At 40.8% G+C, this 14188-nt stretch overlaps 1 protein-coding gene across 1 annotated transcript in view; it reads left to right on the top strand.

Annotated features, from left to right (window-relative positions):
• Window positions 1-14188, top strand: part of LOC117547213 (fibrillin-2-like) — a gene marked incomplete at its 3' end in the record, with an annotated part of 67518 nt that overhangs the window by 20231 nt on the left and 33099 nt on the right. The window contains 4 exon segments of the mRNA XM_034217785.1: window positions 805-887; window positions 1473-1574; window positions 12622-12717; window positions 13491-13586. Of these exon segments, the coding sequence (XP_034073676.1) occupies window positions 805-887; window positions 1473-1574; window positions 12622-12717; window positions 13491-13586 (377 nt within the window).

Here is a 14188-nt window from a genome sequence, read left to right as displayed (position 1 = left end):
TGTGTGTGTGTGTGTGTGTGTGTTGTGTTGTGTGTGTGTGTGTGTGTGTGTGTGTTGTGTGTGTGTTGTGTGTGTGTGTGTGTGTGTGTGTGTGTGTGTGGTGTGTGTGTGTGTGTGTGTGTGTGTGTGTGTGTGTGTGTGTGTGTGGGACTGCTAGATGTGGTTTAACCATCTCAGAGGAAATCCTTGTGGCTAACCTGTCATGCTAATCAAGCGCTTCATAAGCTATGATGAGTCTTACATCTGTGAAACGGGGTCAAGGGCCTCTGCAAGCTCCAGTATGGGAATGCTGCATTTGGATATTTTACAGAGAACAGGCGTGGAATTTGGGGGAAAGGAGGATTTTATACATCCTGTCCTTAAATCCATCTGTGAATAAAAAGAAAATGCTGCTCCTCATATGATAGGCCCCTCACATTCCTTTCCTTTCATATCCATCTCTTGAGGAGGCTTCATATCAAAGTTTGTTTTGTTTACTTAAAAGCCAAGGCCATGCAGCTCAGAAAGTAACTCTACCGTGCATTTGTTTAGGGCTTTTACTCAAATATGTTTGGGAGGTCTGGGTGAGTATAGTGAGGCTGTGGCTCAGTGGTATAGTGGTCTGAACAGGGGATAGCAAGTTCGAGTCTCTCTGCAGTCAGCATGTCGTTGTGTCCCTGAGACACTTCACCCCAAATTGCTCCTGTGGGGATTGTCCACAGTACTGCATGTATGTAAATCGCTTTGGATAAAAGCGCCTAACAAGTAACATGTAATGTAATGTATTGAATTTGTGTGTATTTTGTTTTTGTGTGTCTCCGTCAGGCCCAATGTTTGTGGCTCTCGCTTCCACTCGTACTGCTGCCCCGGCTGGAAGACTCTGCCGGGAGGGAACCAGTGTATCGTCCGTAAGTTCATCCATCCTTAAATCCTCTTTAATACAAAGCATAGTAGAAGAAAAAAATCACATACAAGGGTGGGATAATGCTGTTTGTGTCATTAGCCATGTTTCCAATCACTTGTTTTTATTCACATTTTTAAGTATTCCATTAGAAAAGCTGTATAAAAACTTGAAAATTCCATAAAACGTCCTAAATTGTCGGGAAATGTTTTTATGCTAGCTAATTTGCTTAATCTAATTGTGAAGTTTTGAAAATGTAACTCACATGACTGATTAACTGTTTCTGGTTTTGACCTCTTCTTTGAGTTTTCCAATATCGTAGAAATGACTAATACCAATTGACAAAAAACAAAATGGTCAGACTCTCCATTTTTCTCTTGAAGATAATTAAACTTGTTTGGTTTCTTTCGCCAAGATTGTCCGCACTACTCAGTTGATGGAAACAGGCCTAATTTGCATTTCTTTTTATTTGGCGACATTGCAAAAGTTGATTAAAGGTTGCTTGATCATTGAATGGAAACACGGCTTTTTGTGTAGGGGCTGAGGACACACAAATAAATGAATCTATTAAATCCTCGTCTCCTCTCTCCAGCCATTTGCAGGAATTCCTGTGGTGATGGTTTCTGCTCCAGACCCAACATGTGTACCTGCTCGAGCGGCCAGCTCTCTTCCAGCTGTGGAGCAGGAGGAGGAGGTCAGTAACTATTCATCGATCACACCTACAGTAACTGAAACTTCCTCGAATAGGAAGCAATCACACACATCCACCGACCTAAAAAATGCTGTATATGTATTCCATTACTTGATTAGTTGGTCTGCAGCAGCTTTTCATTATTGAACTAAGAAAGCAAACCGTCCCTTGTTCCAGCTTCTAAAGTTGTATGTGCCTTTTCTCTGTGTCTTATGTAAACCTAATATTTGCAATATCCATTCGTTGAATGGAAAAGAACTGGATGTTTTATACTTGCATTTGCCATTGTCAAGGCACCCTGCCAGTTGCTCTCTGATGCAGATTTGTAAGAAATGGCAAGTGAAGCCAAATTGTGAGTACTCCAACAAACAGAAATGTTCCACTGCAAAGTTCCTAAACTGGAAAGTAGTACGCCTCAGTCAGGGACTTTTGGGGAGTAAAATAATCCTGATGAATTAGATTAGACCCTGTCTGTGGAGTCCAGTTTCTCAAAAGATCCCTAGATCTGTGGGAAAGTTCACTTGGACTATTAGATGAAAGGTCCAAACTATAGCTGCTTCGATATTTACTCATCAATTTGCAAATCAACAGAAAGAAACGCTCTCTATTACAATAATCGTAAAGTAATTTCTCATTCAAAAATGGCCTCTCAAATGTTAAAGGTCCCATGTCATGGCCATTTCTACTGATCATAATTCCATTGTTGAGGTCTACTAGAATAGATTTATATTGTGCAATGTTCCAAACTCTCATTGGTTTCTCATACAGCATCTCTGTATAGTCTGTGTATTCACTCTCTGTCCTAAATGGCTTGTTGGAGCTCCTACACCCTCCCCCCCCCCTCCCTGTGAGCCCAGTGGCCGCCTGCGAGACACAGCGAAACCCAGCCCGAAACACACACACACCCGCAGCCTGGCTGGGAGTTTGTGTGTGTGCCCAGGCTGAGTTCCGCTGTGTCTCGCTGTCTCGCCGACCCCACACCAGTGAGCCGGCTCACACTGTCCCGCTCCTCGCAGCAGCGAGCCTCGCAACGTCCCGCCGAGTGTGTGTGTGTGAGGAAGTCCGCGGATTGGTCCAAACGTAACGGCTCCGCGGACTCAATGTAACGGCCGTTACGTCACTATACCCAAGAAGTAAACAATGGAAAAAGAGAAATGTCCAACGAGGCGTTCTGGCGCAGCATAGACAGGTATTTTCTGTGTTAGAGTTTTACTCGCTACAGGGTGTACTTTGAGGGTTTGTGACTCTGCAGACCGTTAACATGCAGAAAAAGCTACATAACACACAAGGGGACGGGTGATAACCAGAAAAGCATGACATGGGCCCTTTAAGATTTCTTGTTTTTTTCTCATATAAAAGTGAATATCTTTGGGTTTAAAGCTGACAAGAGAAGACATATTAAGACATCTCCCTTTGACTTTGAGAAAGTAACGTTTTGGTAATTTTCTGCCATTTTAAGGTTAATCCATAAACCCAGAAAATAAATGGCAGACTAATTGAAAATATTCTTGACTCGCAGTCCTCGCCACAACTAATAATGAAACGGTTCTGCCTGTTACACTGAGCACTTTCGTTCCAGACTCATCCGAGTGCTCGGCTCTTTCCCAAATGTAATGGTTCCACCCTTGTCTCACGAGATCCAGCGGTACTGTAGCCAGTGTAATATTAGTGTGTACAGTGTCTGGCCTGCTCTAACGCCAGCAGGTCACAGGGTTTCTCAGGATTAAATCCTGGCTGCCGAGCCTCTGTCTGCTGGGCTTCGTTACAGACCACTCAGAAAATGTGTGTGTGTGTGTTTGGAGCGCAGTGAGGTGTTTTACTGCACATCCAAGAGTGTGAAATCAGGTTTGTCTTAGAGAGATTAGAGCAGTGTGTGCAGGGTTTAAATATGAAGTTAATATGTGTCGGACATGCAGAAAACAATGTCGTTAAGCCCTACTTTGGAGACATGCAAAGTGTGTGTGGATGTGTGTATTAAGTGGCGTGCAATGTGTCGGTTGAGTCTGCCAGACCCTCTACACATGCTCACATTCCTTCAAGCCCGCTAACACACATTTACTTCTCACACACACTGACAGACGTGCAGATGTACAGACGCTCTTGTACTAACACACAGACAAGAAACCCTGCAAACTAACATATCAGCTGGCAGTGGGGTGAAATCTGTTCGAGCAATAAGTGAGGACGACCCTGAGAGGAAGGGCATGCAGGATGGGAGGGTTAGGGGGAGGAAAAGCAGCCTCTGACCTGATCTCCTGCAGAGTCAGTGCTTTGGCTATGAAGTCATGCTTCCTTAGGGGCAGGAATGGCGCTAGAAAGTGAAGTGATAAATTAGAGTTGGAGCTGGACCCAAGTCCTCGTCACACTTGGTGATTCTCAGCTTTCCTCAGAAGGGATTTATGAGTGGGATGGGGGCTTTTTTAAAAATGTGTTACAAGTTTAAAGACAGCTACTTTGCGATCTGAATAATCAGGGGCAGCTTTATTGTTGTTTTTTCGTGCTCTGTTAGGAGTGTATCGCTGCGGAAGATCTTCATCTGGCAGTCCTCATGAAGTTCAGAGGTCAAACAGCTTTATGGCCCGACATAGACACATGGCTATTGGTCAAAGCTGCGAATGACCTCAAATAACCGTGGAGGTTAAAAGTTAGTCTTTTTAAATGATGAGTCTGAACAGACGCTATAATTCTACTTACTTATAAAAACCAAATGTCCTAAGGGTAATACTCCCCAATTCAAAACGTTGTCATATAAATGTGTCCAATAGTTTCATTTGTTTAAGGTAATAAAGCTTTGTTTTGATTTGAATTCCCACAGAGCAAAATTATGAATGTTATTTTTACAACATTATTTGTCTGGGAGGCTGCAGGCCAAGTAAAACGAAGCACTCTTCCTCGTCGTAGATCTTGTCTTTCCAAAACGAGCTGACTCCCAAATTCAGCTTTTGGAGGCAGTCCACCATTTAACAGGATAATTCGGCGCTGTTGGAAACAAATTGCCGTTCTATGGTGATCCATTTGGGAACGCCAATTTCCTCCGCCTTAATTACACAGCCTGATGCGAGCACCCTGCTGAGGGTATAGATAGCATCGTTATGTCGCTCATCTTTCCCGTGGAATGCAGAGGTTTGGATAAATCAGCAACACATTTTATGATTTTCTACATATCATTCACGTGTCTGCCGTTATTGTTATGGCTGTCTGTGATTTCTTTTTATGACTCTTCTTGGAATCTTTGCTGTTTTGCCATTAAAGACAGACGTTGCTGTAGACGGACTGGAAGACATTTTTACAGGCTTACAGAAATAGAAAATATGATGATAACCAGGTTTGGGGAATAATTACGTAGGATAGAGAAGAAAAAAAGGTAGTTCACTGACAGTTATCTAAAAAAAATCTGATTTCTGGTAAATTTCTCCAACATTTGGGATTACTAGCCGGATTACAATGTTAGTGAAAGACTAAAAAGAGCATATAGTGTTTGTTTTAAAAGGATCAGATGTTATCTCTTCTCTGTAAGCTGTGCTGTTCTGTAGGATAATACTTTAAGTGTGAATCTAAACGCTACTGCCTGAATCTGCTTTATGGTTTCACTTTCTTTGGTTAATCCGATCTGTTTTTAAGTCAGTAGGTGAACCTATATGTTCATAAAATAGTGTGTCTGAGTTTATCTGTGTGTATTAAACTAAAACGGATAATTTTCTGTAAGCTCAAATTTTATTTCTGCTTTTTTAAACTGTAGTATAAAGTGCTCATGGGTTTCATTGATGGTGTATATCAGGGGGGTCAAACTCAAACACACAGTGGGCCAAGATACAAAAATGGGTACTAGCCGACTGCCGGACTGGTTCAATGTTTATTGCAAAATGTATTGAAATGAACTTATTGCACATATTAAACCTGGAACTAACAAAGCTTAAATGATTGCCTATAAAAACAACATTAAATAATCAGTTGCATTCATTTCTTATGGCTCTATCTGCAGCTTTTCCAGAGTCATTTCTTATGATTACATTTTTCCACAGGCCAACAACAGCTTCAACAAAACTATTTCCCTCAAAGAGAAAACCAAACATGCCCTGTTGTCGTGAGAGAGAAAGTGCAGAAGGAAACATCCATTAAACTCAGGTTGCTGCTCTGTGATGCTAGTTCAGATACTTGGCATCTCATCTCGGGTGCAAGGTCATCAATGTTTGGGGTCAGGCTCTGAGCGGAGGAGACCCTCAGGATGGAGTGAAGGTGTGCGTGCAATATACCGGCGGGCCAGATCTAATAGTAATTAGAAATTATTCTGTGGGCCGAAATTAAATCCACCAAAGGCCTGATTTGGCCCCCGGGCCTTGAGTTTGACACATGTGGTGTATAGGCTACTGCCTGAATATGCTGACTGATAACATCTCTGAGTAGTGGACACATTTTTGTTACTAAATATCTTAAGTAAAAAACATCTTAATGATATTTCTTTATTCTTGTATTTATTCATTGCATTTGATATTGAAGTAATCCAAAAGTAACAGAAAGTAATCGGGTAACATTACTTTTGGACTGCGTTCATCACATTAAGTTACTGACTTTTTTTTTTTTTTTAAGATAACTAGTAATTGTAACAGATTACATTTTTAAAGTGACCCTCCGAACCCGGGTTATATATCAGTTTCCAGACAACCAGGGTTCACACTGAGACTCATCCTGGTAATAAACACCCTGACACTTTAAGGCAGAGCAGCTGTGCTATAGTGTCATCTTTATAACCTCCTCCTCCATAACCATAATTAGGAAATCATTACCGCGGACAGTCTTGCCCTGATGCTGAGAAACAGCTGTCTGCAGACAACAGTTCCCTTTGGTTATTGACGAGCAGAACGATGAGTACTGGGAATGCAGAACAAGGACTTTTTAATTAGAAGCCACTTCAATGTAGTCCCATCTCCACCGCCAAGAAATGCCCCGTCCTGTTAGGTATGAGGACTGTGAGGAAATAAATGGGTATGATTTACCCAGAAAATTAACGATGTGTGTGAGGGACTAAGTGAGTGGATTGTGAGTTTCATAGAATAGAAATAAATCTTAGTTTTTACGAGTGTTTCCACTCCACCGTGTGTTTGTTTGAGCCGGCGTTAATTGAAAGGTTAGGGTTCTGTTTAGGGTTTACCTTTTTGGTTTGACTATTAGTATTCAGCGTAGGACTTGTTTGGACAGTTTACCCAATTTGCCTTTGGGGGTTTTCCTGCTGAACGCTGAAGAGTTATTCTACAATGATGGAGACACAAATATTTCAATTATGTTATTTCTACATTGTTTTCCCCTTGCTTCAGACTGGCAGTGTGTTAATGATGTCAACCTGTTACAACACTTTTCCACCTACTGCTCATCTTGAACAAACTCCTAACATTCGCATAGCAGTGGAAGTTGATTGGAACTTACATTCATTTTCTTTTGCGTATTTTCTACAAATTTGCGATACATTTGGATGGAAGCCAACCTTTGACAGCTTTCTGTTTCACTGCATTGCTCATCCATGCAGAGACTGAGTCTGACATGTCAGTGGTCCCTGAGGAGTGTGTAAACCAGGACAAAACACAGCTATAAAGCTCTTCAGTTTTCCATCAGACACACACACACACACACACACACACACTCAACACACAAGCCTGGACTTCCTGTGTTTCGCAGCCTCTCGTAAAAAACACCCAGATGTTAGCAGCTCACCGACGACACTACCCGAGCACAGAGGTGCATTGTGGTGCTGCAGAGCTACACCCAACTCCTGTAGCCTGACGTCTGGGACACACACACTCGCACATCCCCCTACCCTGTTGCCCTACACGTGCAGCTTTCCATGCATGGGTCATTGAAGCAAACCATCTCTCTCCACCTGTGGGGGAATGAGATGCCATGAGGAGAGGGGGCAGAGGCGAGGTTCACCAGTGAGATCATCTCCTTCTGTCTCCAAATGTGCTTGACTCCCCTCCTCCCCCTTCACCCACCTAGTTTCCGTTGCAGAAAAGAAAACAAATGACACCTGGTACCTTCAATATCTTTCCATCTCTTCATCTTAGTCACATCATATATAAAAAACATATATTATTATTATTATTATCATTCTCTGTGATTTTAAGACCCTTACTGCAAATTCTCCCAAGACTAAATCTTTCCCTAATGTTCTTGACCACACGTCATCATACAAAAACGACTCTCAAATCCCCCAAAATAACCGTTTAAGTTAAAGATGGTTAACATTTGCATGGGGCGGATCTAATCGCGTAACCGCTAATCACGTGTCTGTTCTATTTAACGTTATGAAAAGCAAATACTTTGTTACAAAATGGTTTTAGGAAAAGATCAAGGTAATTCATTTTATTAAAGTAATGTTTTTAGTTAAATACATTAAATAAGATATGGGGTTAATACAAGCTCAAGGGATTTGGATGGATGGATGTCTTCAGCTTATATTTGTTATAAAAACTACAGCACAGTCACATGACCACCGCTGAGTTGGACTTGTTAGCAACCTTAGTTTTTAAAACACATAGAAGCTTCAGACGTTTACCAGTGAGGTATTTTAAGATCATATATTACATTACATCACATGTTACTTGTTAGACGCTTTTATCCAAAGCGACTTATATACTCAATACTGTGGACAATCCCCACAGGAGCAATTTGGGGTGAAGTGTCTCAAGGACACAACGACATGCTGACTGCAGTGGGACCCAGACTTGCTACCCTCTGATTCGAAGATCAGCGCATTAGCCCACTGCGCCACACGCCTCCCTCGTCTATCAGGCAACATACCAGAAACCAGTCAAAAAAAACTCTTGACTTAAAGACGAGGGAACCATAGCTGGTAAAATAGTCAATCATTTCCAGCTTTTAGGACTCGTTCCTGCACATTTTATAGCGTTAGCCTCCTGTTTCAAGGTAAGGTTGAAATCTGAAAGTTAAACCGACCCATCTGCTGTGAGGGTGAATGATAACAGGGAAATAGAGAGGGACGCACACTGACCTCTAAACCCAGCCGGCCCCAGAGTCCCAAACGATTTGCTTTAATTCATCACCACATGTTGCCATGAGACACAATCCAGACAAAAAGTACTTTCTGCCAAATATGTACACAGAGTCTGCCAAGGGTTGCACATGAGAAAGTTTTCTGGAACTCCCTCTAGACTTCAGATGTATTTCAGTGAATTATACCTTACATTTACTGCAAATACACAGCTTTCACCTGCAAGATTCATGCTATTGTGCTTTGATTCATGTAATTAAAGTCTGTGAAACACTACATTACAGTATATCCAGTCATCGTGACTCGCTAAAGTCATATTTAGTTTGTTTGGGTACAGTCAGAATGAGTGGGTGGATTATAGTGGAGAGTGTGCAAAGTCAGAAATTCTCATTAGACAACCTCAGCTACGAGGAAGCTCAGTCATTTCCTCTCTGCATGCCAGCAATGTTAAAGAGAGAGAAAGACATATAAACAGACAGGAAATTAATGTTGAACTTGCGATTAAGTTATAGACAGAAGAGCATGAAAGGCGCTGAGGGAATAATGGAGGAAGGAAAGAAAATGGAAAGCCTATGAGACTAAAGGACAGTAAAATATCCTCTTGATCCAGGATGAAAGACGAAACGAGGACGCAGGGAAACATTAAGAGCGTACAGTAGATTTCTCCTCTGCTCTTGGGTTTGGTAAATGGCGAGCTCAGCAACAATCTGCCAGTCTGACAGGAAGAACAATTAGTTTTGAACCACTGCTTCTTGGTTTTCAGATTGGCTTTCTCACATCGTGTCGGCCTGCTGCACTTTATAATACTTCAACTAGTAACAGGTTTATTGCCAAGTAGGTTAACACATACGAGGAATTTGCCTTTGTTTATTTGGTGCATACATAAACACAGTCAAAGAAGACAAATTGTAAGAAAAGGACCACAATATATAGGGTGAATTGCCCTAATGTGGGACATCTTTTGCATTTCAGACTTCGGGAATATATTGCGATATGAAGCCGATACAATAAATCAACATCAAGTACCATTCTGAAATCCCCAGGATGTGTCCTAATCAAACCAAAAGAGAAAATGCAGATATTACACTCATAAAAGAAATGGTAGACATATAAGTACTCTTAGTGCCAAGTTGTCTCAGACAATCTGCATTTCCTAATGTGGGACAGTTCTGTGCAAAATGTGGGACACTGAAAAGTATATGTTAAAAAGCCTCAGTCACCTTAATTCATGTAATAAAAACATCTCAGGTCAGTAACACTCAAAGCTAAATGTGCAATACCATGTTCAGCTATGTTACTATTTATAATGTTATTGTTTTTACAACAGAAGATGTTTTTCTGTAAATTGAAGTTAAATGCATCAATCTGGTGCACTTTGAGGGCAAAATTAAGAGATTTATGGATACAGCTCTCAACACTCATATGAAACAGAACTGTATATTTCAATAATCCAAAAACCATTAGAATATGCTCACAACCAATAACACATATTTGATGTGTTATCTCTCCTATCTTTATCTTATCTTAACACTATGTCATTGACCTTTGGGTGGTCTTCACACATGGTACTTCCTGTTTAAAGATTTGTCCACCCTCATCTGTGATTGGACATTTGAGAAGTCATGTGATTTTGATCGCATGACATCACAGCTTGTGTTAACCCGTAGTTTCATTGACTCTCATTTGTTTGCGGAAGACCTACACCCATTTGAGCTTAAGTGTCCCACACTAGGGCGTGTCCCACATTAGGGCAACTCACCCTACAATACCATATATACCAGCTATTTAAAGATACACCCTTTCTGTCAAGTTCTTTGTGTTTTTAGGTTAGGATTATGCTGCGTTCACACCGGACGCGATGCGATGTTTGGGGGCGGCGCGATTACATGTAAAGTCAATGCAGAGACGCGGACAGATGCAAATTCACTCCGACGGCAAGCATGATGCGAATTCCGCGGCGTGATTGAGGCGATCGAAGGGGGCCGCGACAAACGCTCGAGTTGGCACTCAGAGCTCACAGCTCCTCTTATCTGTTCAGAAACTAGACAAAAGTGAAATAAGTACAAACCGCAGACTGTCTGTGTCATGGCGAATACAGTCGCTGGTTTATTTATGTCTGTAGGCCGTTGTTGTGAGTGTGGACGGTCGGAGCATATACTGCGTTAGCTTAGCCTCCATTCAGAAAACACGCATTCTAAAAGGTTTTTCGCCTGCCGTCTGTCTGCAGACTTGTCAAAGCATTAATTCATGATTTTTACTAACCGGTATGTTGTTACTTCGGCATCATTTTGAAACATGTATTACAATGAAATCACGGTAAAATATGTTCATTTTGTTTTAGTCAGTGCGTCTTGTTTGAATGATGAGAGTAAACACAGCTGACAGCCGCGGTGAAACTCGAGCGGTTAGAGCGAAGCGAATATTCGCATCGCGTCCGGTGTGAACACAGCATTAGAGGATGCATTGCACAATTCAATCCCTTTCCTTTTAGACAGTTGAATTATTTCAGAATTTACAGGTTCAGGCTCCTCAATTACATTTCCAATACTTTTCAAATGTATTCAAGACATTCTTAGCTTTAAATATATAACTTCATATAAATTAAATGCATTTTCCTAAATTTCTACCTATTTTTAAATTAATCTTCTTTCAAATAAATTATTAAATGCTTACATTTGACTCATTCTATAATCCTCACATAAAGCACAACTCAATCTTCTTTATGAAAATATTCTTCAGTAATTTTTTACTTTTTGAAGTTTTCTTAAAATAAAAATGTCATTAAATACATTATCTTAAAGGTGGGGTAGGTAATTCACTTCAGAAACACTTTTTGTTGTATTCCATGGAATGCTCTTAACATCCCGATAGCAATGAATATATTAAATGCTTTGACAATAAATACATAAACATATTTAATCTGTGGAAGGCGTGGCGCTGTAAAAAGCACGACCAATCATCTGAGCCGGCCCGGCTAAAGTAACTGGATGGCCTACCTGCCTGTCAGCCTTCCTTCTGTGCACAAATGTATCTCGTGCCCTCATTGGTCATGTGCACGTTCGTGTGTGTTGGAGGAGGGGCTCTGTAAGGAAGTCTGATTTTTTTCTGTTACATACTTTCAAATTCTAGCGCACTCGAGCTGGTTTTTCCATTCTTACCTACCCTACCTTTAAGTCTATATGTTATTCTAAATATAAACCCCTCTAACCATCAAGAAACCTTCTTTAAAATGAATTATTATAAGCAATAATTCAACCCATACTGATGCTCACATAACACAAATATAACTGTTAAATAACCAACTCTAAACATTGCAGCGCTGCGTAAAAACACTGTATTATCAAATGAAATATAAAGGCTAAAAACCAAATGAGCTCCACCATAATCCTCAAACATTACAATCTGGCGTTAAAGTCGCAACGGAGGAACATAAACAAATTCAAACAACTTTCTTTCTCATACATTCACTACTCTTTTAATCCAGTTTGGATTTTTTCTTGGCCATTGTACCATACTTCCCCCCTCACCCAGTTTCCCTCTCCTCTCAGCAAATTCCTGCCTGACTGTAGCGTACAGCTGGCTCGACTTATTCCCTCCCCCCGGTCTGCTTGATAAGCTTTGGTTTTTGTGGCCTGGGGGCCTTTCGAGCCTTGTCTGTTCATCTAAAGCTGCTGAAGAAATACCAGCGTTGTGCAAACCCAACTGGAGTGGAAAAAGCCTCTTAATGTGTTTAAGTGACCGTGATAATTGAACTCACTGGTGTTTGGAAACAAGTCTAAATGCTGTGTTTGGGTAGAAATGAAGATGAAGCAATCCAACCATCAGTGAGTTGTCCCATTCCTAAAAGTCATGTTTGTTTGAGAAAACCAGTAAATAGCTTTGGAATGAAAAGCTTTTATTAATGTAGTCACTTGCTCTCAACAGATGTTTAAAGTTCCCATTCTTGTGTATTTTGTGATTATATTGCAGCTCTTGTTATTTGACATATCATTGTTGAAGTGCATCTGTTCACACCTGTCTGTCTGTCTTTCCTCCCCCCCCCCACAGTTCAGTCCTGTAACGTCAGGTGTATGAATGGCGGCAGCTGTGCAGAGGACTCCTGCTCCTGCTCAAAGGGATACACAGGAAACCACTGTGGACAGCGTGAGTCAAATCTGCACCGTCAGCACACCTTGGTGCATGGGGGGGTATTTGAACTGTGTCAGAGCAAAGACCAAATGTCTTCAGATAGAAAATGGAGATTCTGCGAATTGTCACCACTTTGAGAGACTTACTCTACATACTATACATACAGTATTTCTGTCTGTATATTTACAAGTATGCAGCTTATATAGCAATAGGACAATATAGAAAGACTATTGGTCAAACCTTTACTTACAGCATGACCAATCAGAGACACCATAAACTAAGACATTTTAGGTGTCTTTGCCAATTACATAGTTAAACTAGAAGATTGTCTAAGTAAGAGAACAAACATTCACTTTTGCCAAATGCCCAACTCCCAATATTAACATCATTTATTTAGAGTATCTGATCCAAATTATAGTCGGTTCTTTCTTGGAACTTCCTTCACCCTCTCACTAAGCTTTAGGGGAAATCAGTCATGCAGTTTTTTCCGTAATTTGGCTGACTGACAAACTATCCAACCTGAAAACATGAACCCCTTTGTGGAGGTCACTGATAAGTCCTGTGTAGTTCTTTAAGTCTTGATTTCTGGGTAAGAACATTTAAATAGAGCATGAAGTGATGGTTTCATTAGTTAAAGAATTAAAGTCATCAATGAGAATCCTCACACATGTTGGTTATACTGATATAGAATACGATACAAGTCTCATTTTAAGTTTTATGAAACATTAGGGTTGTGCTAAATGTGTTTTTTCTATGTGAATAACTCTTTTTTTCTCTGTCTCCTGTAGCTGTGTGTGAGAACGGCTGTCAGAACAGCGGCCGCTGCATCGGGCCCAACAGATGCGCCTGTGTCTACGGTTTCACTGGCCCGCAGTGCGAGAGAGGTGAGAAATCATCCTCTTTCGGTGTTAAAACAGCGCTTTGTGATTTTCCACTGTCTTCCTCTCGGCTCGGTTTGTATAGCAACAATACAGGCCTGCTGGTACTAGACCTAACTTACACATCCACTACAGCTTTTGGGGAGAAAAAACCTTTTTTCCATTAAACTGTCCATTGTTTTGATCTTGCAGACTAATTTACTGGTATCTTTGACCTACTGTTACTACCGTACTGCAACAGTAAATGGACCTCATACCTCTGCAGTTAGGGATAATAACTGGCATTACCTGTGAGCTTATTTAATTCACCTCTAAATATTTATTTGATATGGCTGAAGTGAGCATGTGGGTTATGCTTATGTAGCTGCTTTTCATTCCCTGTCATGTTGCTCAGCTATGAACTTGTTGATGGAAATATAATTATGATCAATGACAAAAAAAGGCCAATACTGGTTTGAAAGTAAAAAACTGGTTAGTAAAAACCGTAACGTTTGTTAAAAAGAAAACTCCTGGTGTAAGGCTGCTGGATATTGTCATGTGATGCCACAAGATATGCACTCAAAATTATCAAATTAACTCAAATATCGTACATTTCTTTAACTGTTTGA

Source organism: Gymnodraco acuticeps, unplaced genomic scaffold, assembly GCF_902827175.1.
Source record: "Gymnodraco acuticeps unplaced genomic scaffold, fGymAcu1.1, whole genome shotgun sequence".
NCBI classification, from domain to species: Eukaryota; Metazoa; Chordata; class Actinopteri; order Perciformes; family Bathydraconidae; genus Gymnodraco; species Gymnodraco acuticeps.
The sequence above is the reverse complement of the archived record's forward strand: the minus strand, read 5'-3'. Positions and strand labels throughout refer to the sequence as shown.